General features: G+C 45.4%; 1 protein-coding gene across 4 annotated transcripts in view; it reads right to left on the bottom strand.

The window, feature by feature from the left end:
* LOC142495769 (A disintegrin and metalloproteinase with thrombospondin motifs 2-like) overlaps nt 1–27,688 on the bottom strand; it is a 1,094,144-nt gene that overhangs the window by 75,464 nt on the left and 990,992 nt on the right. For all 4 annotated transcript variants that reach the window (XM_075601705.1, XM_075601706.1, XM_075601707.1 and 1 more), the window contains one exon: nt 3,658–3,787. In XM_075601705.1, the coding sequence (XP_075457820.1) occupies nt 3,658–3,787 (130 nt within the window). The remainder of the gene's footprint in view (nt 1–3,657; nt 3,788–27,688) is intronic.

The raw sequence follows: 27,688 nt of genomic DNA, 5'->3' as shown, positions 1-27,688 counted from the left end.
TTAGCACCAGAGAACCCTGGCATGAACCCTATGCAATAAAAATGCATTTACAGTAAACTTCATTACCATAGCGGATAGCCTCAGGGACCCCCTACTTCCCGAGATACAGGCCCCGTTATGTGGTGCCAGTATCTCCTATGCATTTAAATTTCCACGTCACATGACCATGGGAATAAAATGCATAGGAGATACCGGCACCCCATATCGGGGCCTGTATCTCGGAAAGTAGGGGGTCCCCAAGGCTGAAACCAATGCAGTTCAGCTCAGGAGATCCCTTGCTCATCTAAACTATTATTAAAATTAAATTTATACACATGCATTTCGGGCGAGATTTGCACAGGGAGAGACGGCTCTCTCAGAGCAGCTTTCTTTGCAGCAGATACAACTCGCCGGGTAAAGCCTTTTCAGAGGGTCGTTCATCAGATCACCGGCTAATCGCCCGTTTTGTGAATTTTGCTATGACAGGTAATGAAGGCTTTCTGAATACCGTGATACCAACGCTCATAAAAACGGTGATTTAATTGGCCCGGTGATTTTTTTAATGAACCTTTACTGCATGAGGCTCTTAATGGGGAAAAAGAACTTATCTTTAAAAAAACAAAATTACAAAATTACTCACAATACCGTATAGAAGCAAATTGACAACTCAGTAATTAGCATTGCTACACTACGTTAGATAGAGATCCGACCATAGGCTATCAGGCGGAGCTTAGAAATATTTTGACTTTGGGAATGGGCAACTCATGGTTACAGGAAAAGGAGTTGGAGTTCCTAATTATGAAGAACCCGCGCCGACAACTATTTTATACTTTACCTAAAATACATAACAGCCTCTATAATCCACCAGGGAGGCCAATTATCTCGGCAACTAATTCTATTAATCAACCACTGGCCATTTATGTAGATTCGTTTCTGCAGCCTCTGGTGGTGAAAGAGGACTCATGTAAAAGACACCTTTGATTTTCTAGAAGAGATAAGAGCACTGGTTTTGGAGGATAAGACCTACCTTATGGTAACAATGGATGTCACTAATCTTTATACCATTATACCACATGAGAGTGGTCTTGAAGTAATAAGGCAAAGATTGAGTGAGACTAATGTTACGGGACCTCCAGTTGATTATATTTTGTAACTGCTGCATTTCATCCTATACAAAAATTATTTTCGGTTTGAAAAGGATTTTTACTTACAAATAGCAGTGACGGCAATGGGGAGTAATGTGGCACTCTCATATGCCAATTTATTCATGGCTGATTTTGAAAAAAGAAATATTTACGACTCTCCATTTTTCTCTAAAATACTTTATTATTGTCGTTATATTGACGATTTGTTCTTCCTATGGGAAAGGACATCTAATGAACTTTTGGAATTTTTTGATTACTTAGACTTACTAGAAACCCCTGTAAGATTTACAAAAAATTGGAGGGAAACACAACTTTCATTCTTAGAAGTTTTTCTAGTTAAGAGTGGGAATAAAATAAATACCAACTTTTATATAGGAAACCCACCGACAGGAATGCCACATTACATGCAAAGAGATTTCACCCTGGAAATGATCCAGGGAGGATGACTATTGTAACAAAATATACCACAGCTAGCAAGTTCTTAAGACAGAGCATTTTGAGGCACTGGAAGGTCCTAAATAGTGACAGTACTCTTAAGGAGGCCTGTAAATTACAACCAAGTTTTGCATACCAGAAGGGACAAAATCTTAAAGATCTATTGATCAGTGCGGACAAAAAGGAAGCCTATACTGTACCCCATTTCTTGGACACTTTAAAGTCTGGTTGCTACCGTTGTGGCAACTGTTCAGTGTGCAACAGCCTTAATACGGGTACTGAATTCACCCACCCTAGGAGTGGGAAGAAATACAAAATCAAAGGGAGGATAACTTGTACAACTTTGTTTGTCATTTATAAGATTACTTGCCCCTGCGGTCTGAGCTATATAGGTAAGATGAAACGCATGCTGAAAACAAGATATATAGAGCATAAAAGCAAGATCAATAACGCGATTGAAGAAACTGAATTGATTAGACACTGTAGAGAATTTAGGCATTCCGTAACCTCACTCAAAATAATGGGCATTGAACAAGTAAAAAATTGCTTGCCAGGGATGGATAGGGATACCCTGTTATTGCAACGTGAAGCCTTCTGGATATTTACGTTAGATATGTTTTTTTCAAGAGGGCTCAATGATAATCTATTCCTAGGTTGCTTCCTCACTGAGAGGTGACCTGGTACCTGCTGCTGCTTGAAGTTTTAGATTGATGTTTTGGTTTGTATGTCTGCTCATATGGGATATATTATATATTTTTTTACACCTATGGAGTTTTTTTGATTTTAATAAAAATGCTAAGCATCTTTAATGAAAATGCAAATTGTAATTTGATCAGGGTTTGAATATTGTACACTGAGTCCTCCCTAGTATGCAAAGGGCAAAATGGATGTTTCTCTAAAACCCCTCTTTATTCACTAAATACCCTGTATAGGAGGTACACAATGAAGACTTCGATCATTGAGGATACACATCTTGGAGAAGGCAGGGGATTGCCTTACAAAGAGACACTAAGGAAGAGTTATGACGAATGAAGGGGAGGTCCCGTTGCTGGGGACACACCACGGAGCATGAAAAGGACCATTATGTCCACCCCACATCTGGAGGGACTGAAGGAAGTGTGTGCATCAGAGGAAGGGCAAAACGAAGCCCCCAGGAGGCGGAACGACGTCGGACAGGAAATGCAATGACGTCATCCGCATCATAGCACCAGGAGGTTGGAAGACGCCCTGTGATGACGTCACACATATCGCGAGATCTGATGGAAGGGATGATACAATGAATGAGAGGAAAGAACAGCCCAGGCATCACTAGAAGCGAAGGACAATCAGAGATGGAGGATAATCAGTGACAATTATGAACAAATGTTGTGGGGTCTATTTAAGAAGTCTTTTAATGTTGTTTGTCTATTATGCCATATGCATTTGAGAAAGGTCCTTGAGGCCAAAACGTCATACTTTTTGGCTCACAATAAATTTTCTAAGCAGAAATCCGCAGTGCCCAGGTTTTTTCCTTCTTATCAGATATTGGAGTACTACCCAAAGATTCCTGAACCAGGCGCACCTGTATTTATTTTGATTTGATATATTGGGGAGTGCAGCATCATCCCACTGTTCTGAAGGCAGAGAGTGGCCACTAACGCACATTGGTTTTAATTTCCAGTGAGATTTCGTGATATTAGATTATTTTTTTAAATGGTAGGGGTGGGGGCGGGGAGGGGTGGTAATAACCATAGAAAGATAGCTAGACTTTCCTGACAATGGACCATATTCACTAAGCAGTCTTCAACATTCTGACACAAATACTGACAGATACCGAATTACTTGTTATCTAGTATGCGTTCTATTAACCCCTTTAATAGGATTCTGCCACCTCCATGGTCATGTCCCCCTTTGGCATTACATGCGCAATCAATGATTTCAACATCATTCCACAGTGCAGATCATGGCCAAATCGCAAACTACCCCTACGAAGCAAGCATAGTCCCATGACATACAGAGTAAATCATAAATCCACTGGCATGCTGACCCTCGTCTGGGACACTGTACATTTATAGGGCACTAAAGTGGTTAACAGAGATTCAAGGAATTCAGAACTTACCAGAACATGGAGGTAATCTGCAAATCCGTATTGTTTCTGGTTTGTCCTCACTGCAAACACCAGTTTTATTGTTACCTGTACTGCATAGAACTTGCCTTTCCTGGGTGCCGTTGGCACAAGATACAGAACACTATAATAAAAATGAAAATAGTTTTTGTTATTTAATTAAACAAACATCCAATTTAATGCAAATTAATAAAGTGTAATTAAAAATGCAAGCAAATCATTTTGAAAAATAAGTATTTTTTAATATTTCTCTTGACTATTCAACTTCATATAGAAGTTTTTTTGTTTTTGTTTTTTTTAAACAAGTTTTATTGAAAGCATTAAGAAGGAATAGGTATGGAAACAGAAAGTAGAAAGGGAGGAAGGAGGAATCAAACATCCCATCAACAACATCCATCTCAGCAGGTTAAAGTGCCGGATAATTATGATGGTATAGAGAATGGTAGTTCCCCGATATCTTTACTCCCAGATATTTGATATAGGAGGAGCTTCATCGGTAGTTAAAATTTAGCTTAAGAAGTTTCATCTCTGGCTCTGGCAGGTTGAGGTTTAGTGCTTCGGATTTATCGTTGTTGATTTTATAGCCTGATATAACTCCGAAGTCTAAAAGCTCTTTTTGTAAGATTGGGAGGGAAATCTGGGGTTTTGAGAGTGTTAATATTATATCGTCCGCAAACAGGGATATTTTGTAATGCGAACGCCCAATTTCTATCCCTTGAATATCTACGTTATTTCGGATTGTAGCCGCCAGGGGTTCTATAGTTAGTGCGAAGAGGAGAGGGGACAAGGGGCACCCCTGTCTCGTGCCGCTTTTAATGCTGAAACTCTGGATACTGCCCCCTGGTAATTTTACCGTTTCGGATGGATCTTGGTAGAGTCTGCGGACCCCTTCTAAATATGCGTCTCTAAAGCCAAATTTACGCATGGTATGGTCTAAAAATAGCCAGTCAATTCTATCGAATGCCTTCTCTGCATCTAGACTAAGTAATATTGCTTTGGTTCCTGTGAGGTGGATATGCTCAATAATATTAATTATTTTACATGTGTTGTCCGAGGCCTGTCGACCTGTCACAAATCCGACTTGGTCTATGTTTATTAGCCTCGGTAGGATGGGGTTTAATCTGTTGGCCAAAATGTTGCTATAGTTTGAGGTCGTTATTGAGAAGGGAGATTGGACGGTAGCTTCCACATTGCATCGGGTCTCTGCTTTCCTTAGGAATTATGGCTAGGTTGGCAAGGGACATGGAGGTGGGGATCGAATTTCCCTCCAAAAAATGGTTGAACATTTTTAATAGATGCGTGGATAGTATGGGCAAGTATCTCTTATAGTAGACATTAGTGAAGCCATCAGGGCCAGGAGATTTGGAGATCTTCAGTGCTTTTACCGCTTCTTCTAATTCTTCTTTTGTGATCCCCGCGTTGAGGACCTCATTTTCCTCTTCGGTCAGGGTAGGGAGTTGACATTTGTCTAAGTATTTTTTGATCGCTTCTGATGCTTTTGGTTCTGGTCGACCAGTTTTGGATCTTAAGTTATAAAGTTCTGTGTAATATTTTGTGAACTCCGCTGCTATTTTTTTGTCACTGTATTGTGTTTCGCCAGACCTATTCTTGATCGCTGTTATTTGACACCTTTTTTGGATGCCTCGTAATCTGCTAGCCAAAAGCTTGTCAACCTTGTTACCCTTATCATAATAATATTGATTAGTCCATCTAAGGGCTTTTTCCACGTCGTCCATTTGGGCTTGTTTGAGCTTTTGTCTGGCTATTGTTAAGGCTTTATAGTTTTTTTTTGCGGGATTAGCTTTATGGGATTGCTCTAATTTTAAGATGTTATCAGTGAGTTCCAAAATCAATTTTTGTTTGACTTTTTTCCTATGAGAGGCAATAGAGATGAATTTGCCTCTAATTGCCGCCTTATGGGCTTCCCATAGGATCGCTGGAGATGACACCAAACCTGAGTTAAAGAAAAAGTAGTCCTTGAGGGAGGCTCTAATCTCTCTCTCTATCTCAGGGTGGTTCAATAGGGAGTCGTTCAATCTCCAGGAATATGATGTCGTCTTTTCGAATGGTGTGGATAGGGTCAAGTTGATTGGGGCATGGTCTGACCACGTGATGGGGCCGATGTCTGATTTCGTGGTTGCCTCTAAGATATTTTTGGTCAGCAGAAAATAATCAATGCGCGAATAGGTCTGGTGAGGTGCTGAGTAAAAGGTATAGTCTCTCTGGCCCTGATGTTGGGATCTCCATATGTCCACTAATGAGAACTCGTCCATTAGTTCCCTGAACCTTTTCCCCGTGATTTGGGAGTGGGTTGTATGGGGGTGACCCATTGCGGTTGATCTGTCCTCGGTGGGGTTAGAGACCATGTTTAGGTCTCCCCCCACTATCATCGATGACAGATATCCCGGGTCGATGCCCTCAAGCACTGTTTTCAGGAATTCTGTTTGGTTTCCGTTTGGGGCAAATACATTGATTAGAGCTATTGCTGAGCCCGCTAAGGAGCCATATACCACGAGAAATCTACCCTCTGGATCCATGGTTGTTTTGACATGATTAAATGGAGTTCCTTGTCTGATTAGTATAGCCACTCCTCGCTTTTTACTACCAGATGATGCGAAAAAGCATGTTGGAAACACTTTTTTGAATAAATTTGGGTGGTCTTGTGATGTGAAGTGGGTTTCCTGTAGGAATACGATGTCTCCCCCTGCCTGTTTCATGTCTTGGAGGGCTAGCCTCCTTTTTCTATTATTTTGAAGTCCTTTGACGTTAAGTGATACTATCTTCACTGGGGCGTTAGAAGTCATGTGTAGCTTTTGTGGTCGTGATTTTTAAGATCCCTCCCTTCCCATCTGGGGGGGTCTTGATTGTGTAGCTTAAGTGTGTTCTTAGCCCTGGCAAACATCTCGGGGTGGCATGTTTTTTTTGACAGATTAACTGAGTGGGCCGAGGAGGGAGGGGGGAAGTGGGGGGGAGGAAGGAAGTGGGTGGGTGGGGGGGTGGGGGGTAGGACTGCTGGGACAGGGTCAGCAGTAAGGAGAGGAAGAAGATGAGGTTCGTGTTTGAACCTAACAGGTAGTTGCCTGGTCCTTGGGCGACCGGCTTTTGGGCATCCGTGCCCATCGGGGTTGACTCCGGTGTCGGCAGCCGGTGGGCAGTAAAGCGGGGGGGGGGGGGGCGAACCCTCTGGCTCTTTGTTTTTCTCCCCTGAATTCTCTTTCATGCACTTTGTTCTCATAAAAGGGGAGGGGGGCGGGAGGGGGGTTCCCCCGGGGTAGGGGTTGTCCTTTCGGGGGCTGTAGGTCGTGGGCCTTTTCGCCTTGGGGTATGCGAAAGAGAAAGAGGGGGAGGGGTGGGGAGGGGGGAAAGGTGGCAGGTGGGGGGGCAGGAAGGGGGTGAAGGGGGGGGAATAGATAAGACAAAAAAGAGATTCTAGAGAGCATTTCGGCATCACAGATAAAGGTATGTGCACAGTAGGTAGATAGGTATTGATATTAGGCTATCATGCATACTTTTATGTATCAATGTTCGCGGTAAACAGGAGTGGGTACTCTCTTAGATACGTCCAGATCTTGGAGAGGTACTTGTGAGGGAGATCAAATTCCTTACATTTTCCATGTGTATACATTGGTACTTTTGCGTGTCGCTGAGTCTATGGGAGCATGGATCTTGGGGAGAGGAGGGAGGGGAGAGGGGGGGGAAGAGGAGGGGGAGGGGTGATGGGGGGGAGGGCAAGAGGAAGGATAGGGTGGCTGTGGGGATGGGTGGATGGGGGGGAGTGGGTGGTAGTGGGAAGGGGTAGTGGGGAGCATTTCGGCGCATTGCTTTGATTCACTTGTACAGTAGATATACAATTATTCACCTTGGTAAGTCATACAAACAATTATATCATGAAGACCTCAGCTTTGGATGTATATAGAGGGGTGGGGATCCTTTGTGATGGGGTTCTTATTCATTGTGATACCTGTGGGGGGGGAGGGGGGAGAGGAATAGGGAGGGAGGTGGAGGGGGGAGGAGGGGGGTGGGGGGAGGAAGGGGTGATTGGGGGAGGTCCCTGGGAGGGTTGCTGTGAATCCGGGATTGGACACCTTTGGGTATGTGGATTGACTTGCTAGCTACATTCGGCGTAGTGGCCGCTTTGAGCAGTGCGGTCATTGTTCCGCTCACCATTCTCCCCTGGGTTGCTCCGGGGGACGCGGCACCCCGTGTTTTGGAAGTGGCAGGTGAGACGGTCTTTGTGCTGGGTGGCTAAGTGGGGAGCGATTTAGGAGGGGGGAGGGGAGGGGGGGATGGGGGGAGGGGGTAATGGGGAGTATTTCAGCGCAGTGCTTTTATTCACTTGTACAGTAGTTATACAATTATTTACCTTGGTAAGCCATACAAACAATTATATCATGATAACCTCAGCTTTGGTTGCATAAAGAGGGGTGGGGAACTTTTGTGATGGGGTTCGTACTCATTGTAGTATCTGGGGGGAGGGCGGGGGGAGGAATAGGGGGGAAGTGGGAGGGGGGGTGGGGGGAGGAGGGGGTGATTGGGGGTAGGTTCGTGGTAGGGTTGCTGTGAGTCCGTGATTGGACACCTTTGGGTATGTGGATTGACTTGCTAGCTACATACTGCGTAGCGGTTTCTTTAAGCAGTGCGGTTAGCTCAGGGCACTGTTCCGCTCGTTATTCTTTATTGGGATGCTTCGGGGAGCGTGGCACCTTGTGTTTCTGGAGTGGCAGGTGAGGCAATCTTTGTGCTGGGTGGCTAAGTGGGGAGCGTTTTAGGAGGGGAGGGAGGGGAGGGCGGGGGATGGGGGGGAGGGGGTGGAGGGGAGTAGGTGGTAGTGGGGAGGGGTAATGGGGAGTATTTTGGCGCATTGCTTTGATTCACTTATACAGTAGGTATACAGTTATTCACTTTGGTAAGTCATACAAACAGTTATATCAAGATGACCTCAGCTTTGGTTGCGTAAAGAGGGGTGGGGAACCTTTATGATGGGGTTCGTACTCATTGTAATATCTGGGGGGGGAGGGGCGGGGGGAGGAATAGGGAGGGGGGGTGGGGGGAGGGGGGGTGATTGAGGGTAGGTCCATGGGAAGGTTGCTGTGGGGTTGCTGTGTATCCGTGATTGGACACCTGTGGGTATGTGGCTGACTTGCTAGATACATTCAGCATAGCAGCTGCTTGAAGCAGTGCGGTCATCTCAGGACACTGTTCCGCTCGTTATTCTGTTTTGAGGTGCTTCGGGGGACGTGGCACCTTGCGTTTTTGAAGTGGCAGGTGAGACGATCGGTGTGCTGGGTGGCTAAGTGGGGAGCGTTTTAGGAGGGGGGAGGGGGGAGGGTCAGTGAGGGGAAGGGATGGGGGAGGGGGTGGGGGGGGAGGCAGGGAAGGGGGGGAGCGGGGGGGTAGGAGACTCTTTGACGGGAACCATATGTGGTGCATAGTTGGCTGTTTGTTTCTGGGAGTGCGATGTTAATCGCAGTATGGTGGTTATTCTGTTGTGCGTCCATCTTAGCGCGCTGGGGGGGAGGGAGGGGGGGAGGGAGAGTAGAGAGGGGGGAATGAAGAGGAGGGGGGCTAGGGGGCGGGAGGGGGGGTCTGGTCCACTTTTTAGTTTATTGAGGCAGATAGTGAAAGACATTTTAACGTAACTATAATGTGGTTTTTAACAGGGATTTGAACTGCATATAAGAGTGGTGGTGGGGGATGGGGGGGCGTTGATTTTTCGCAACACGGAGGGGATGCTCAACAGTCTCAACGGGGGTAACGGGTCTTCTTGTATCAGTCTAAGTGGGGGGCCAGCTATATCTTGCCGGGCCCAGCTATAACGTTTATCTGGGGGGGAGGATATGCAAACCTGGACTGTGCGATGTCCACGGGTAGGTCGAGGCGTTCCCAGCGGGGCTTGGCAGGTGAGGTTGCCAGGTGGATCGGGTTTCCCCTCTCCTGCCTCCGCACTTCTCAACTCGCCTGTTCTGCTTACAAAGGTGTATGTGTCGGCTCCCGCTGACCATGCCACGGGGTGCCGGGGTCTCTCGGATCAACTGGTCAACAGAACAACGGCAAAAGGATCCGTGTGGGCCCTCCTCCCTCCCCCGTGGCCCCCAAAAGGAAAACAAGGGCTCTGGATCGCAGGGCTTCTCCTCCGGGCGATCAGGTCTGTTGCTCCAGCTGGCCAGCCAATCTCTCCGACGCTCTGATGGGTCTCCGCTCCTGGCTTGCTCCTCGTGGCTCCCTCCGCGTGTTGTCCCGTGCCGGTGGCAGCATCAGGCCTAGTTCGCGGGCGAATCCCTCCATCTCTTCTGGCAGTCTGAGAGATTTCTGCTTTCCTCCTCTGCTTACTACAAGCCAGAACGGGAATCCCCACCGGTAGGGTATGTTGTTTTCCCGCAGTAGTTGGGTGAGGGGCTTGAGTTCTCGGCGTCGCTCAACTGTGATCCTAGCGAGGTCACTAAATATTTGCACCGGCTCATTCTGAAAGGTCAGGTTGTTCGCCTCTCTGCTCGCCGCCATCACTTTCTCCTTCGTGGAATAACTATGGAGGCGTACTATGATGTCCCGCCTTCGTTTCGGGTCATTTGAGTGGGGACCCAGTGCGCGGTGCGCACGATCTATTTCTAGGTCTCTTCTGTCCAGGCCCGTGCAGAGTGTATTGAAGAGATCAATCAGGTAGGGCTTTATAAGTTCAGGGTGAACCGTTTCCGGGACATTCCGAATCCTGAGATTCTACCTCCGGTCCCGGTTCTCCTGATCTTCTATGCTGTCTTTCAGGAGTCTGACTTCTTCTCCTAGGCACATAATCTCATCATCTGCTGCCGCTTGAGCTTTTAATGACTCTTCTAATTTGCTCTCTAAGTCATCTGCTCTCTGTGTGAGAGTTCTCAGCTCTTCTAGCAGGCCTGTCACCATTTCCTGAGATCCTGCTGGAGGGTTTTATGGAGTCTGTTGTGCATATTTGAGAGAAGTTCCTCTAGGTAGGTGCGTGTTATTTCCCTTTCCAGGGTTGGTTCCTCAGCGGGTGTGCCTCCGTCTCGTTGCGGGGATGTGGCCGCGTGGTGTCCGACGCCATCTTGGGGTCCTTGCATGCTCTCAGGGCCGCGTTTTTGCTGCGGCTGAAAGAATTTCGGGACGCCTTTAGAATCTGGCGCTTTTGCCTTCTGTGGCATGCTGTGAGGTTCAGACGTCTTTTAGGGTTCGTCTCTGCTGTTTTTGTAGGGGGTAAAGGTCTTTTCTGATCGTTTTATGCTCGAGGGTTCTTAGAGCTCCCTGACAAACCCACCATATTGGATGACGTCACTGGAAGTCTCCACTTTACATAGTTTTAAGTGTTAATCCAGGGGGTCCCAAATTTTGTACAAAGATTTCATGTTATGTTTTAAAAATGTAGTGTCTTTCCATCAACATTATTTAGTTGACTTTTTGGATAATCGAACTTAGGGATGGAATTGTCTTTTTTTTCAAGCTGCTGTTAGAATTTGAGCATAATTTATTTAGGTGCGGGTTCAAGTTTTTGAAAGGTTCAGCCAATAAGAATAACGTTGCATCTTGATTAATTTTGATCTCTAGGACTGATTCGATCAAATCATAAAACTTAGTCCAAACTCTTGTGACTTTTGGACAACGCCACTGGTGTGGATCATATTTCATATTTGCCCACAATTTCTCCAACATTTATCAGAAGACATTCAATAAATTATACTTAATTTATTGGGTGTCAGGTACCATCTGAACAAGATTGTATAGGCATTATCCTTAATGATTGTACATATCGAGTCTTTTGCTCCAATTTCCCAAATATCACCCCGGTCCTCAGGTGAGATATCCATCTGGAGGTCCTCCTTCCATTTGGTCATATATCTATGAGCTGGAAGATCTCCATATGGAACTAGTTCTTGGTACAGAAAATAAATCAAGTGCATGTGGTTGTTTACTCCTGCATAAATATTCAAACATCGTACCACTTGGAAAAACAGGTGAACTTGTATATGCATGTAGCGATGGAGGGAGGGGGGTGGGCCCAGTAATAAAGGGATTACACCCCAAAAGGCCACCCCCACCATCTTATGGGAGGCGAGGGGTTAACTGTTATAATTATTGGTGTTTTTATTCCCCTGCCTCAATGCAAAATGTGTTTCCCCTTGTTACATGTATTTCTCCCCTTACAGTGTGTGCACCCAACACATACACTGGGATTAGGTCAGGAGGGAGGGAAAGGGTGAATTGCATTAACATGTTTATGGCCCTTTGTTCCCATTCCCACCTTTTCTATCCCCATTTGCAGCCCATCCCATAGGTCGCCATTGGAGCTCCATGCAAGCCTATGGAGATTTCCATGGTTTTGGCCTGATATCAGAAAAGACCAGCAGGTGTAGCCCGAGAGGATGAGCGGAACTCCTCCATTGAAATTAAGGAGTAATGTCTTTCAATGAGGATTCCTCGAGTCCGACCTCCAAGAACGAGTTGGCTGACGGTCAAACCGCAAACCCAGAAAGCGGATACAATTTCAATAAAGAGCTTTTGATCACTCAATTGGCGTGGGAACTTGGTCACGGCCAAGTTCACTCATATTAAAATTGTAACTCCGGTCCTAGGGCAGATAGCGGGTTAATTCTTTTTGCCCCTAGCTCAGAGGGACCCCCTTATTTGACCCCAACAGGGTCCAATGGGCAATGGCCAAGGAAAATCGTCGCGGCCGCTACGAGGGCCCACAATGGCGGAGAAAAGCCGTGTGGCTTTAAAACACTAAGTCCAAAAGTGTGAAAAGTGAAAACCCATATCTCCGGTTCTGTAAGGACTAGAGGGCTGGGATTTGGCCACCATGTAGTCACTGCTCTGGCATGATTGCATGGCAATTTCCAGCCCTCTCCGATCAACTGAACGGAGTATGGGTAACTGTTTAAAGTGTGGTTCTGCCATTGACTTCAATGGCGGAGAAATGCAATTTCTAAAACATGTCGTTTTAAAATGTATTACAGTGGCATTCAATTCAACCCAGTTATTTTGGTGTATATTATAACCCTGTAAGCTATCGTGACAATGCAAAAAACAAAAAGAGAAAACAGCGCAAAACCTAATAGTGTAGTAAATTATAAATTATATTGGTATAACAGCAGGTGAGTATTGCACGTACATCAATCAAATCATATAATAGCATGACATGTTTGGGACATGTTACCACATCAGCAACAGCAACTGCATCCGATCACGTTGATTGAGACCAGGCGAGGAGGTCAGATCCCTTCCCTCTCTGGTAGCAGTCTCTAGAGTCCTTTCACTCGGTTAGATGCGTGTCTCACTGCGTAGAGAAATGCTGCTGCCTTGGATGTGAAGCGACGTAGACTCCTTACTGGATCCGGATGTCGGGTCTCCGTGAGTGCACCACTGACGTCATCAAAGCTCCGTCGCGTCTTTTTCAAGTTTGCAGATGTACAATGTCCACAAACAAAGTCACCAATTGTGATAAAGGATAGATACTCAAAACTATTGAGTGTAGGCATGAACGCACCCTCTTCCTACGCGTTTCGTATAAAAATACTTTGTCAGGGAATGATTGAATGTTCTCATTGGGCACTTCTTATATCTATATCTCTCTTCTGATTGGCTGTCGGAGGATGGGACAGCCCCTCACTAAAGGCGATCACAGCTGTTGTATAATCAAATTTAAACACCTTATATTATGGAATCCCTAACTATAGGGAATATAATTACATTACATAACATTTCAAACATAACAATTTCAGATTGTAAAATATAAAAAGCACACTCACAAACAGACTAAAAATAATAGCATTTATGAGATATACTCAATCGCCTTGAAGCTGTGAAGGGAATGTATCAGCCTGTCCCGTTGGTGCCACCTCTGGTGTATCCGTTGGTTCAGCAAGGTGCACTGGAGCCAGCGCAGACAGATGATGTAATAATCAGCAACACGGTCAGAGAGTCCCTCCAGATACACCTCCCACAGCTCTCACTGCTCACCAGCAGGCTACTGCAAAACCGGAAGCACCAGCAGTCCCAAGCAAAATAGCAACAGCTCCAAGGTACTCTCTCTGTTCGTGCAGTAATGTCAGCCACAAACTCGCCTCTTTGGGAAACGCCCTACGCGTTTCGTACTAAGGACTTCGTCATGGATAGAATTCAATGTTCAAAAGGGGTGTCCTTTTGTATCACCTTTACTGTTGTGATTGGCCAGTCCAGATGGTGGGCGGGTACTTTCAATTTCACAAATGTAACCCTGTTTCATTGCTGGACAACATTATACATGACAATCATAAAGCACTAGAGCCTATTTTGAAGCAGTTTAAACATATTCCTACTAACAAATGAAAACAAATAGCTAGATGAATGAACAACATACAAATAATAAATCTTAAAAGGACAGAGATGAAATGTTGGATACATCAAAAAGTAACCTATTATAAGCTGCGGTAGCTCCAGTGCACCTTGCTAAACCAACGGATACACCAGAAGTGGCACCAACGGGACAGGCTGATACATAACCATCACAGCTTCAAGGCGATTGAGTATAACTCATAAATGCTATTATTTTTACTCTGTTTGTGAGTGCGCTTTTTATATTTTACAATCCCATAAATATTGTTTTATACTTTATCACACTAGGAGAGCGCCTGTTTTTTCTACTTGTTTTCTGCAGATATCCTTGGGATTTGGTAATCCTAATATATGGGTAGCAAAACTACAGTGGACTAAGTACATTTTTTGAAATTTCAACTGACATCTGGTTTTTATTTTATTTTTTATGTTTCATATTTTTTATTTTTGCTATAGATTTCAGTTGTTTTAATCACAAATTCGCCCTTTTGGGGATTCTTTGGTCAATAGCCTTGTTAACTCTATCTGATTTACACCGCTGATTTATCCTTATCAAGCTTCCTAATTTGTTTGTTATGTGTGTATATATATATATATATATATATATATATACACACACATAACAATTGTTATATATATATATATATATATATATATATATATATATATATATATATATATATATATATATATATATATATATATATATATATAGTGGTTGACAAATCACCAAAAAATCAAATGGAAATATAACTGTATGTTCATTTGCATGTCTTAGGCAGGTCTACAACCCCACTTTTCACCATTATCACACAGCACCTCCACTGCAGCAAGGGATTCTGGGAAATTACATGCAAATGAGCACACAGTGCCACGTTCTAGGGACAGATTGCACCTCAATAAAGAGGGATCTTCTGTGCTAGGGGGGAGAATGCTAAAAAGGTTGGAGGAAATTTTAAACTAGGATGGAGGGAGGAGGGGAATGAAACAGATAATGAACTAAATGCAATAGAGGAGGATACAAGGGGGTATAGAGGTAGAATGGGGGCAAGTGTGAGTTTGACAAGCAGTGAGACACCCATAGTAATTACAGATAATACTAGAAAACTTCTAAAGACTAAATCATGTGGGCAAAGAAAGGAAGGAGCAGATAAGATAATAGTACAGGCTGAAAAAAAACTTAAATGCATGCTTGCTAATGCAAGAAGCCTGACAGATAAAATGGGGGAGCTTAAAGTAATAGCTGCAAGGGAGCAGTATAATATCATAGGCATTACTGAAACATGGTGGGATGAAACTCATGACTGGACAGTTAATTTAGAGGGTTATTCCCTTTTTGGGAAGGATCGAACAAATAGAAGGGGAGTTGGAGTATGTTTATATGTTAAACCGGATCTAAAACCTATTATAAGGGATGATGTCTATGAAGGGAATGATGAAAATGTAGAGACTTTGTGGATAGAAATTAGCAGTGGAGGTAAAAGTATAAAGAAAATGTTTGTGGGAATATGCTATAAACCACCAAATATCTGCGAGATTGAGGAAGCTAAAATACTTTTGCAAATGAAGGAGGCATCTAAACTGGGTCATGTTTGCATAATGGGGGATTTTAATTATACAGACATAGACTGGGGCAATGATATTAGCATTATAACAAAAGGAAACAGGTTTTTGGGTGTGCTTAAAGACAATTATATGACTCAAATTATTGAGGAACCAATCAGGAGAGGGGCAGTACTGGATTTGGTCATATCAAACAATGTAGAAGTAATAACAAATATTCAAGTCCTGGAACATCAAGGTGTTTAGATTATTTATGTCAGAAGGGACGGAGACATCGTATCAGAATTATAAGGAATGTAACAAAAATTGCAAAAGGGCAATCAAATTGGCAAAAATGGATAATGAAAAAAGGATTGCAATAGAAAGTTAGGTCAACCCTAAAAAGTTCTTTAAGTACCTTAATAACAAAAAAATGAGAAAAGAAAATATAGGACCCTTTCAGTGTGAGATGGGTAGGCAGATTATTGGAGATAAGGAAAAAGCTGAGGTATTAAACAAATTCTTTGCCTCTGTGTTTACCAGGGAAGAATCAAGTTCAACAGTAGTGCCGCATGAGGAAGCCACAACCTCCATATTAATGTACAATTGGTTAACTGAGGAAGAAGTTCATAAGCGACTTGAAAAAATTAAAGTAAATAAGGCACCTGGCCCCGATGGCATACATCCAAGAGTTCTCAAGGAGTTAAGCTCAGTAATAGCAAAACCATTATATTTAATATTCAAGGACTCCATTTCTACAGGCTCAGTACCACAAGATTGGCGTAAAGCAGATGTGGTGCCTATATTTAAAAAGGGAGCTAGATCACAACCAGGGAATTACAGACCTGTAAGCCTGACTAAAATAGTGGGGAAACTTCTTGAAGGTTTAATACGGGATAATATTCAGGAATACCTAACGGAAAATACAATTATTAGTAACAGTCAGCATGGATTTATGAAGGATAGATCATGCCAAACTAACCTTATTTGTTTCTTTGAGGAGGTAAGTAGGAATTTAGACCAGGGTAATGCAGTTGATATGGTCTGACACACACATACAACAATAAACAGATAGGCTGACTAATATACAGAGAATTTATTAAACACAATAAAAAGCAGAAAACTGTTGAGGAGCAGGTCTAGGATCCGGTGTGTAAAACCGTAATCCTACTTACAAGAAGTCCACAGGATATAGGCAGGTGGATATAGTGGTGGTGGTCCGGCGGCAGCTGTTGGTGGACGCGTGCCACTTGTAGAGAACTGCAGGCACCTCTTCCGATCGACGCCGGTCAGGGCGTCACTGCAGGCAGCTTCCCACAATGCCTTCTGTCCACTCCCGGAATGACGTCACAGTAGGCGGGACAGCGTTCCGGAACTCGCTCCTGTTGTTGTATCTCCTATACACCGTAACCCAAAGGGACTCCTGCAAGGGTCTGCTCCTATACCAGTATACTGCTGGAATGATTCTCAAAAGCCCAACGCGTTTCGTGCGCATGCGCACTTCTTCAGGGGTTAATTGGCACAGTACATGATGGGTTTAAATACTGGCAGGATATACACCATTGGTTGCAATAAATGTCACTCAAAATGGACTTATGGTGACCATGATTGGTTAGAATACCTGTCAGTCGTGTCCTGTGTGAAAAGCAGCCTAACACACACAAACTACAGTACAAACATATATTATATGAAACAAACACACATATAACAAAACATAATAAAATATATACAGTTCATACTTAATACATCTTAGCAATCAAAGCATTAATACTATAACAGTATAGGATTAAAATTAATAATATTAATGGCATAATCTATTTCATACTGATGTGACATATTTTAGCACGTTATTTGGCTTTTACATGTGCAAAAATACAAATGATGCTGTTAGCTATCCATATATGCGCGTCTCTATAAATATAAAAAGACTATTTAATTTAAAACTTTATTTAAAACATGAATACTTTAATTATAAAAAACCTTTAAATATATACTATATCATTTATTTTAAAATTCAATAAAATACAATAAAATATTTCATTTAAGAAAGACGCCTAGATCGAAATCAATTAAATGAAATAGAACAGAATAATGGAGTGGCTTTTGTCACCCAGTATAATGAGATGGCACCAAAAATCCGCCAGATTTTCAATAAATACTGGCCAATGCTCCTGTGTGATAACACTCTATCAAAATGCCTCCCGGAAAAACCAAAAATTATCTTTACAAAAGCTCCGAACATTAAAATGCGTTTAGCCCCCATTTGCCCTCTGGATAATTCAGTTTCTAAAACAATTAGCAAAAAAAGGGATTTTTTAAATGCACAAATTGCACGGCTTGTTCATTTAGTAGTAGCACAGAAACCTTTATATCAAATGTTACAGATAAAACATACACCATCAAGACATCAATAAACTGTCACTCCATTTTTGTAATTTATCTGTTACAGTGCCCATGTGGCTTACAATATGTAGGTAGGACTGGAAGATGTTACCAGAGAAGGGTGTATGAACACATTTATAATATAAAACGAGGTTTAACTACACATAGTGTTTCACATCATTTTAATATTCATCATAATAGAAATCCGATGGGTCTAAAGTGTCAAGCCATAGAAACCGTACAGACTAATTGGAGGGGAGGAAATCAATTACAACAGATCAGTAGGCGTGAAGCCTATTGGATCTACGAATTAAAAACTCTCTCACCTAATGGTCTCAACATTGATTTCGATCTAGGCGTCTTTCTTAAATGAAATATTTTATTGTATTTTATTGAATTTTAAAATAAATGATATAGTATATATTTAAAGGTTTTTTATAATTAAAGTATTCATGTTTTAAATAAAGTTTTAAATTAAAAAGTCTTTTTATATTTATAGAGACGCGCATATATGGTAAGCTAACAGCATCATTTGCATTTTTGCACATGTAAAAGCCAAATAACGTGCCAAAATATGTCACATCAGTATGAAATAGATTATGCCATTAATATTATTAATTTTAATCCTATACTGTTATAGTATTAATGCTTTGATTACTAAGATGTATTAAGTATGAACTGTATATATTTTATTATGTTTTGTTATATGTGTGTTTGTTTCATATAATATATGTTTGTAGTTTGTGTGTGTTAGGCTGCTTTTCACACAGGACACGACTGACAGGTATTCTAACCAATCATGGTCACCATAAGTCCATTTTGAGTGACATTTAGTGCAACCAATGATGTATATCCTGTCAGTATTTAAACCCATCATGTACTGTGCCAATTAACCCCTGAAGAAGTGCGCATGCGCACGAAACGCGTTGGGCTTTTGAGAATCATTCCAGCAGTATACTGGTATAGGAGCAGACCCTTGCAGGAGTCCCTTTGGGTTACGGTGTATAGGAGATACAACAACAGGAGCGAGTTCCGGAACGTTGTCCCGCCTACTGTGACGTCATTCCGGGCGCGGACAGAAGGCATTGTGGGAAGCTGCCTGCAGTGACGCCCTGACCGGCGTCGATCGGAAGAGGTGCCTGCAGTCCTCTACAAGTGGCACGCGTCCACCAACAGCTGCCGCCGGACCACCACCACTATATCCACCTGCCTATATCCTGTGGACTTCTTGTAAGTAGGATTCCGGTTTTACACACCGGATCCTAGACCTGCTCCTCAACAGTTTTCTGCTTTTTATTGTGTTTAATAAATTCTCTGTATATTAGTCACCCTATCTGTTTATTGTTGTATGTGTGTGTCTGTCTATGTTTATGTGTTATGTGTAGTTTAAACAGTGTCATGCTATGATTCTTCCTTCTTGTCTCCCCTGCATCATATATCATTGTTGCTGCTGAGGAATCTGCTGTATACTGCTGCGGCCGAGTTTATTCGAGCATTTGCCCGTTCTCGGCCGCAGCAGTAACCTGGCGCGCGCCGGAGGGTGCCGGGCGCGCGCCGAAGCTGCGGAGGAGCGCCCTCCGATCGGGGCTTTCTCCCTCCCGCTGCCGGGTCCGCCGTGTCCCCCGGAACCCCCTGCCGCCATCCCTCACAGCGCGGGACACCAGGGCTCCCTCGGGGAGCCCTGGACGCGCGTGCAGGGGGCGCAGGCACCCGATGACGCGTGACCGCGCATCGGTGATGCGCGGCACGCTGAGGGAGTGTGGCTAGCACGCCGGGGCATCCCCCGGCTTGCGGTGCTAGCCATGCTCGGATAAAACGTGTCGCCTGTGTATTCGGCTGGATCATCATTTATTGGACACTGCAACCAATCTCTGGACTTATCCTAATTCCATCCATTTGGACTTTAAGGCGCCGGTCTGTATTGTTTTTATCGTGCCTTCCACTAACTGTGTTTGGGTTAGTTCTCCTGGCAGCTTTGCCTCACATATTTTTGTTGTTCACATTGCTGTATAACATTAGTATTGCACTTCATTTACATTTTTAGCGCTGTATACTCCACCCTTTTCCTTTAGTTGATATGGTCTACATAGATTTTGCAAAGGCTTTTGATACCGTTTCACACAAGAGGTTGGTGTACAAAATAAAGAAAATTGGACTCAGTAATAATATATGCACCTGGATTGAAAATTGGTTAAAGGACAGACAACTGAGGGTTGTCATAAATGGAACTTTTTCTGGTTGGGCTAAAGTCGTGAGTGGAGTACCTCAGGGATCGGTACTGGGACCCCTGCTTTTTAACTGGTTTATTAATGACCTTGAGGTTGGCATCGAGAGCAAAGTCTCCATCTTTGCTGATGATACTAAATTGTGTAATGTAATAGAATCAGAGCAGGATGTACTTTCTCTTCAGAAGGACTTAGAGAGACTGGAAACGTGGGCAGGTAAATGGTAGATGAGGTTTAATACAGATAAATGTAAGGTTATGCATTTGGGATGCAAGAATAAAAAGGCGACTTACAAATCAAATGGAGATATATTGGGTGAATCCTTGATGGAGAAGGATTTAGGAGTGCTTGTAGACAGCAGGCTTAGCAATAGTGCCCAAAGTCATGTAGTAGCTGCAAAGGCAAACAAGATCTTATCTTGCATCAAACGGGCAATGGATGGAAGGGAAGTAAACATTATTATGCCCCTTTACAAGCATTAGTAAGACCTCACCTTGAATATTGGGCACCAATCCTAAGAAAAGACATTATGGAACTAGAGAGAATGCAGAGAAGAGCCACCAAATTAATAAAGGGGATGGACATTCTAACTCATGAGGAGAGGCTAGCTAAATTAGATTTATTTACATTAGAAAAGAGGCGTCTAAGAGGGGATATGACAAATATATACAAATATATTCAGGGACAATGCAAGGAGCTTTCAAAAGAACTATTCATCCCACGGGCAGTACAAAGGACTCGGGGCCACCCCTTAAGGCTGTAGGAAAGGAGATTTCACCAGCAACAAAGGAAAGGGTTCTTTACAGTAAGGGCAGTTAAAATGTGGAATTCATTACTGCAGAGGTAGAGGGGGATTGGCCCGGTATTAAAGGGGTTAGACCCCATATGGCCAGCCCCTTCCCTCACCTGGGAGACAAGGGGTTAACTGGACTACGGTCCAGTATTGTGGTTTTGCCCCTGATTCAGCACCCAAATGTGTATCCCCCTGTAAGAATGTATTTCCCCCATTCCAGTGTCTGCACGAACACCTACACTGGGATCCGGTCGGGAGGAAAAGGGTTAATGTTTATGTAGTGATTATAGCCCTTTGTTCCATTTTCCTGCCTTTGCAGGCTCCATTTTGCACTTCTCAATAGGTCGATATTGCAGCTCCATAAGATCCTTATTATTATAAGGTCCGGCGATTTGGGCCCGTTTTCGTAGAAGACCTGCAGGTGGCGCCCGAGAGGAGGGGCGGCGGTTACCCATTGAAAGTCAATGGAGCCATTCATTTCAATGGGGATTCCTCGATTCAGATCTCCAGGAACGGGTTGGCAGCCATCCAAACTGCAGACCGCAAAAGCGGATACAATATCTTGAAAAGTGCTTAGATATATCCTCGGTAAAGGTCAGGTTCAATTGGCATGGGAAACTTAGGTTCTAGGGCACCCCAGAATAAAATTTGTTTTGCCCCTAGATCCTAGGAACCCCCTCACTCGACCTCAACCGGGTCCGGTAATCACTGACCCCAGTAAAGGGTCGCGCTAGCTACAAGGGTCGTGCCATTGACTTCAATGGCAGAGGTAAAAGCCGCGAGTAAAAACGGCTAAGTGAGAATGAGCAGAAACCTGGAATCCACAACTCCGGTTCTGTTCAACCTAGAGGGCTGAGATTTGGTCACCATGTAGTCCTAGTTCCGGCAGGACTGCATGGCAAATAGCGACCCTCTCGGTGCAACAGAACGGAGTCAGGGTAATGGTAAAATTTGGGTTTCTGCTATTGACTTGCATGGCAGAAAAAAGCCTCAAAAAGTGCTTTTAAAATTGTAATTATGTAACTCCGGTCCAGTGGGTCGCAGCGCATTGAAACTTGGCCACCATGGAGAGTCCCCTCCGGCATGAGGGTCTGGCAAATTTCGGTCTGCTCGGCCCAGCCGAACAGATTATTTTAATATGTTTAAATATTAAGGAATGTATTGTATTTCAAGGCTGGAAAAAAAGCCCGCGAAAGTTACTGTTTCTGCTTTATGTTAATGCTCAGGGGGGCGACCCGTTGTCTACAACAGACCCCCCGATCAAAGACTTCAGCACTCTGATTGTATACAATAGGGCGGAGAAACGCAGGGCTTGAGTGGTCTGTAAGTGCTATAATTCACACTTACAGACAAAGGATTTCCTGACCAGATACAAGTCTGGTAGACTTTTAGGCGCCCTGACTTTAGTGTGGGGCTAGAGAAATGAGACCCCCAGGGCCAGATGTGCATATGTGCCAACTAACTGGGGGCATGATCCAACAATGCTTCCCTTGTTAGCTGGCAAAGAGGGATTGGGGGCAGATAATTGTCACCCAAAGGCTAGCACCCAATGCCAGGGTATAGGACTGAAATCCCATCTAAACCAGGGTTAGCTCTATGCCCATTGTCTTCGTTTTCTACAACTACTTGTTTCCTGATGCCTGAATGAATTGCCAATCCTGTACCTGATTGCTTCATTGTCCAACCCCTAAGCAAGTGCTATATTTTGTCTGTAATTTGTATAATCTTGTGTGTTCACCTTCTTTAAGGAATAAACTTAATTTATCATATCCTAGTCGTGTTCAATTCAACCCAGATATTTGTGCATATTATAACCTTTCACGAGCTACCGTGACAGGCTTATAATAACTGGTGGCAGTGGCGGGATTGAATTGAACCTGTATTACAGTTTACTGCAGGATTCTGTAATACAGTAGGAACTGGGGTGAATTGCGAGTTCCCAAGGCTAACGATATTGAACACACTATTGTACAACATATAACGCGAGATATAACACCACCTCACTGTTAATACCTACTCCCGAGAAGCCTTTAACCATAAGCGAGGGTGCCGGTTCATCTACAGTCTGGACCCGGGCTCAGCTACGGGACAAGTGCCATGAGTACGGGCTGCCCACGGAGGGCAGAGATGCAGAACAGATGGAGGCGGCATTCAGAGCGCAAGAAACCCGGCTCGCGGAGCTCCGAGTTACAGCTCAACTCGCAGTAATGTCACTGCCCGGAGAGCAGGGAATGGACCCATCGCGAAGACGGCAGAGACCCGGGGAGGGAGTGGGAGCACCTCCCGGGAAGAGTGCAGCAGGAGGAGTATTGGTCGCTGTGGCTACCTGTCCGTTCACCCCTGAAATGCTGGCGCTGATCACCACATGGGGTGACAGAGGGACACCGGAGGAGCGGCTGCAGTTCCTGACAATGACAGTGAACCGACCCGCTTATTGCCCCCCACCCACCCAGAACGAGATACTCCCCAGCTGGATCATCACAGCCTCGCCAAGTTTGTGGAAGGTACCGACCAGATTGACAGCTTCTTAAAGAACTTTGAGATGCAGTGCCGGCGGTACAAGGTGCTTCCACAACACCGGGTCATGCGACTTGACCCCTTGCTGTCCGGTCTAGCTAAGCAGACCATGATGGAGTTCCCGGAGGAGTATGCCGATGACTATGATCACTTAAAAGAGCTATTGCTATTCCAATATGCCCTCAACCCTGAAGCCTACTGGGGCAAATTCTGGCTGGAAGAGAAACAGCCCCTGGAGTCTTTTGTGACTTTTGGTACCCGCATGGCATTGTATGGGTTCCGATGGGTGGATGATGCGTGGCAAAGACTTACCAGGTCCTGCTGGATCTGATGTTCCAAGAGCAGCTCATGCAGCAGTGTCCTCTGGCAGTGAGGGCTTGGGTGTATGATAAAAATCCCAAGACTCACAAGGAGGCAGCGAGGCTCGCGGATGACTACATCACCAGCCGAGCGCTGATGCCCACAAGGTAGCGGCCAAGGCGGCGGCAGCCCCGGCCAAGAAGGCTGGCACCACTCCCCAATGGACTATGAAGCCGCCCGGGCAGCAGTCCACCGAAGTCGGGAGGGCTCCAGCACGAGCGCCGGTGCTAAAACTGCAACCGCACCGGGCACATCAAGCAAGATTGCCTGGAGCCGCTTAATGCCAGCGGACCCCATCAGGGGCAACGCACCCCAGCTGTCAAGCTGGTAGCCCATGTATGGGTGGCTTCCACCAAGGATCCAGGGCCGATCATAGAAACAATTCCCAGTGAGACGTCCCATGAAGTGCCTGCCCCGGTTTCTTTGGTGCCTACAGCCAGGAGCGGAGGACATCCCAGCGCCGTGATGCAGCAGACGGAAGGCCGGAGCAGACACCTCACCACGGTCACAGTTGGTGACCGGCAAACAATCGGCTTGCTGGATTCAGGTGCAGCAATAACCCTGGTCCGACCTGATATGGTCCGACCAGAGGAATTGCACCCGGGACCCGGGATGCAGAACATCGTGGCTGACTGAGAGCCACGATTCCCGCAGTTTGCCAGGATCTTTTTGGATTGGGGGGAGGGAGAGGGTGTGCGGAAGGTGGGGGTTTGCCTTGTTTGGATGCGGAGGTGCTCCTTGGCAACGATCTGGGTCCGATGACCTGCACCTATGATCGAGTACCAAGACCCGCTGCCATAGCGGCAGTCACCCGGAGCCAGACAGCAGCGATGGCGGCGGCTCCAGTCCCCCTGCATTTGGGACCAACAATAGCGGAGGGCTCTGAGGAGACCGAGGAGGTAAGCCAGGCTCAGTTGCAACCACACACCGACTTACTGTTTCCCCTCACCATACCCCATTCCCCCGACATAGACATGACCAGGGGGTGGCCAGAATTAGGAGCCCAGTTTAGGGAGGCAGTGAAGAAAGACCCCAGCCTGGCCGGTATGAGACTTCGGGCATCCGAGTCTCAAGCAGGGGAGGGCACTGATCACTGACTATGGCACCGGGGACTCCTGTACAGAGAAGCGGGGAACCCAGGGATAGAGGAGGGACTGACCGGTAAGCGACAGCTCATAGCACCCCAGGGGTACCGACAGCAATTGTTACAGGTAGCTCACACTATTCCGCTAGCGGGACATCAGTGGGTCAACAGAACGAGAGCCCGGTTATTGCAGCGTTACTACTGGCTGGGGGCGTCCCGGGATGTGGGCACTTTTTGCCGCTCCTGTGACACCTGCCAGCGAGTAGGTAAGACGGGCGACCGTGTAAAGGCACCCCTGAACCCACTACTGGTAATAGGGGAAACCTTCCAGAAGGTAGCCATGGATATTGTAGGGCCCCTTATGATTCCTAGTAGGTCAGGGAAGCGCTACATCCTCATGGTGGTGGATTTGCCACCCGGTACCCTGAGGCGGTAGCGCTTGGCACCATAGATGCCAGGACATAGATGCTACTGAACATCTTTGCTAGGGTAGGTTTCCCTAGTGAGATCCTAACCGATCAAGGGTCGCAGTTCATGAGTGAACTGTTACAGTGTCTCTGGACAAACGGATTATGTGAGAGGATTAACGGGACCCTGAAGGAGATGCTTCAGACCTTTATAGAAGCAGAGGGGAAAGACTGGGAGATTCATTTGCAGCACTTGCTGTTTGCCTACCGAGAGGTACCGCAAGAGTCTACCGGCTTTTTACCCCTTCGAGCTACTATATGGCCGCAGGGTACGTGGACCTCTGGACCTATTCCGGGAGGGGCAGGCTACTGATACTGATGCTTCAGTGATCCAGTATGTAGTAGATCTCCGAGACCTGTTAGAGATGCTCATGGGGGTGGCCCAGGACCATCTCAGGGCCGCTCAGACCAATCAGAAGCAATGATATGACCGGAATGCCCGCAGCAGGGAATTCATCCCAGGACAGCAGGTGCCATCCAAAAGATGAATGAGTACAATTATATTGTACAGGTAGAGCCAGATAGGAATAAGACATATCACATTAATATGTTAAAGGAATTCTGAGCTCCGAGTATGTGAGCCTGATCTTCTAGGGGAGGCTTGGCAGGGAAACACTGTGGAACAGGTGGAGATAGGGGGTCAGTTAAGTGTTAGGCAGAAGGGAGAAGCCAGGGACATGCTAGCAAAGTATAGGGCTCTCTTCACTGACATGCCAGGGAAAACACACCTCACAGAACTGGGGACCTGCGACCTCTGCATAAGCATGCTTACAGAGTGTCAGCAGAGGTCAAGACAAGTATAGAGAGGGAGATAGAGGAGATGCTTACCCTAGGGGTAATTACACCGACCCAGAGCCCTTGGGCTAGTCCGGTAGTCCTAGTTCCTAAGAAGAACAAGACCACCTGGTTTTGTGTGGACTACCGCTTGCTCAATGCTAGGACGGTCTCAGATGCCTATCCCATGCACGCATGGATGAGTTATTAGATGAACTCGCGGGGGCAAGGTATCTGACCACCATGGATTTGAGCAAAGGCTATTGGCAAATCCCACTGACCCTGGAGGCTAGGATGAAGTCAGCATTTATCACTCCCAGTGGCCTCTATGAGTTCTTAGTGATGCCATTTGGAATGAAAAATGCCCCGGCTACCTTCCAACGCCTGGTCAACCGCCTACTGGAAGGGATGCAAAGTTATGCAAGGGCTTATCTAGATGACATTGCTGTCTTTAGCAACTCCTGGGAGTCCCATTTAGGACATGTAGCTGTGGTGCTGGCTAGGATTGGGGACGCTGGGCTTACCTTGAAACCCACTAAGTGTATGATAGGGATGGCAGAGGTCCTGTACTTAGGGCACAGGGTGGGTGGAGGGCACCTCAAACCAGAGCCAGCCATGGTAGAAGCCATAGTCCAGTGGCCTGTTCCCAAAATCAAGAAACAGGTCACGGCATTTTTGGGCACCGCAGGGTACTATAGGAAGTTTGTCCCACAGTACAGCACCATGGCCAAACCCCTGACTGATCTGACCAGAAAGCAACAGCCGTTACTTATTACCTGGTCTCCTGCCTGTGAAACTGCGTTTCAGGCACTAAAGACTGCCCTTGCTGGGGCTTCCATACTGGCTGCCCCAGACTACACCAAACAATTTTTAATACAGACTGATGCCTCGAACTTTGGCATTGGGGCTGTACTGAGCCAGGTGGGGGAGGACGGCAGAGAGCAAGCACCCTGTGGTGTACCTCAGCCATAAGCTGCTCCCCAGGGAGGTGGCATATGCCACCATTGAGAAGGAGTGCTTGGCTATAGTGAAAGTCAATTGAGCCATTCATTTCAATGGGGATTCCTCTTCTCAGACCTCCAGGAGCGGTTTGGCAGCCATCCAAACCGCAGACCGCAAAAGTGGATACAATATCTTGAAAAGAGCTTTGATCACTCCCCGGAAAAAGTCAGGTTCAATTGGCGTGGGAAACTTAGGTTCTAGGGAACCCCCTCACTCGACCTAAACCGGGTCCGGTAATCAATGACCCCAGTAAAGGGTCGCACTAGCTACAAGGGTCATGCCATTGACTTCAGTGGCGGAGGTAAAAGCCGCGAGTAAAAACGGCTAAGTCAGAATGAGCAGAAACCTGGAACCCATAACTCCGGTTCTGTTCAACCTAGAGGGCTGAGATTTGGTCACCATGTAGTCCTACTTCTGGCAGGATTGCATGGCAAATAGCAACCCTCTCAAGGCAACAGAACAGAGTAATGGGTAATGGTAAAGTTTGGGTTTCTGCCATTGACTTGCATGGCGTAAAAAAGCCTCTTGTTCAAAAGTCCTTTTAAAACTGTAATTGTGT

Source organism: Ascaphus truei, chromosome 5 (genome assembly GCF_040206685.1).
Source record: "Ascaphus truei isolate aAscTru1 chromosome 5, aAscTru1.hap1, whole genome shotgun sequence".
Lineage (NCBI taxonomy): Eukaryota > Metazoa > Chordata > Amphibia > Anura > Ascaphidae > Ascaphus > Ascaphus truei.
This window is presented reverse-complemented; position numbering and strand designations above follow the sequence as displayed.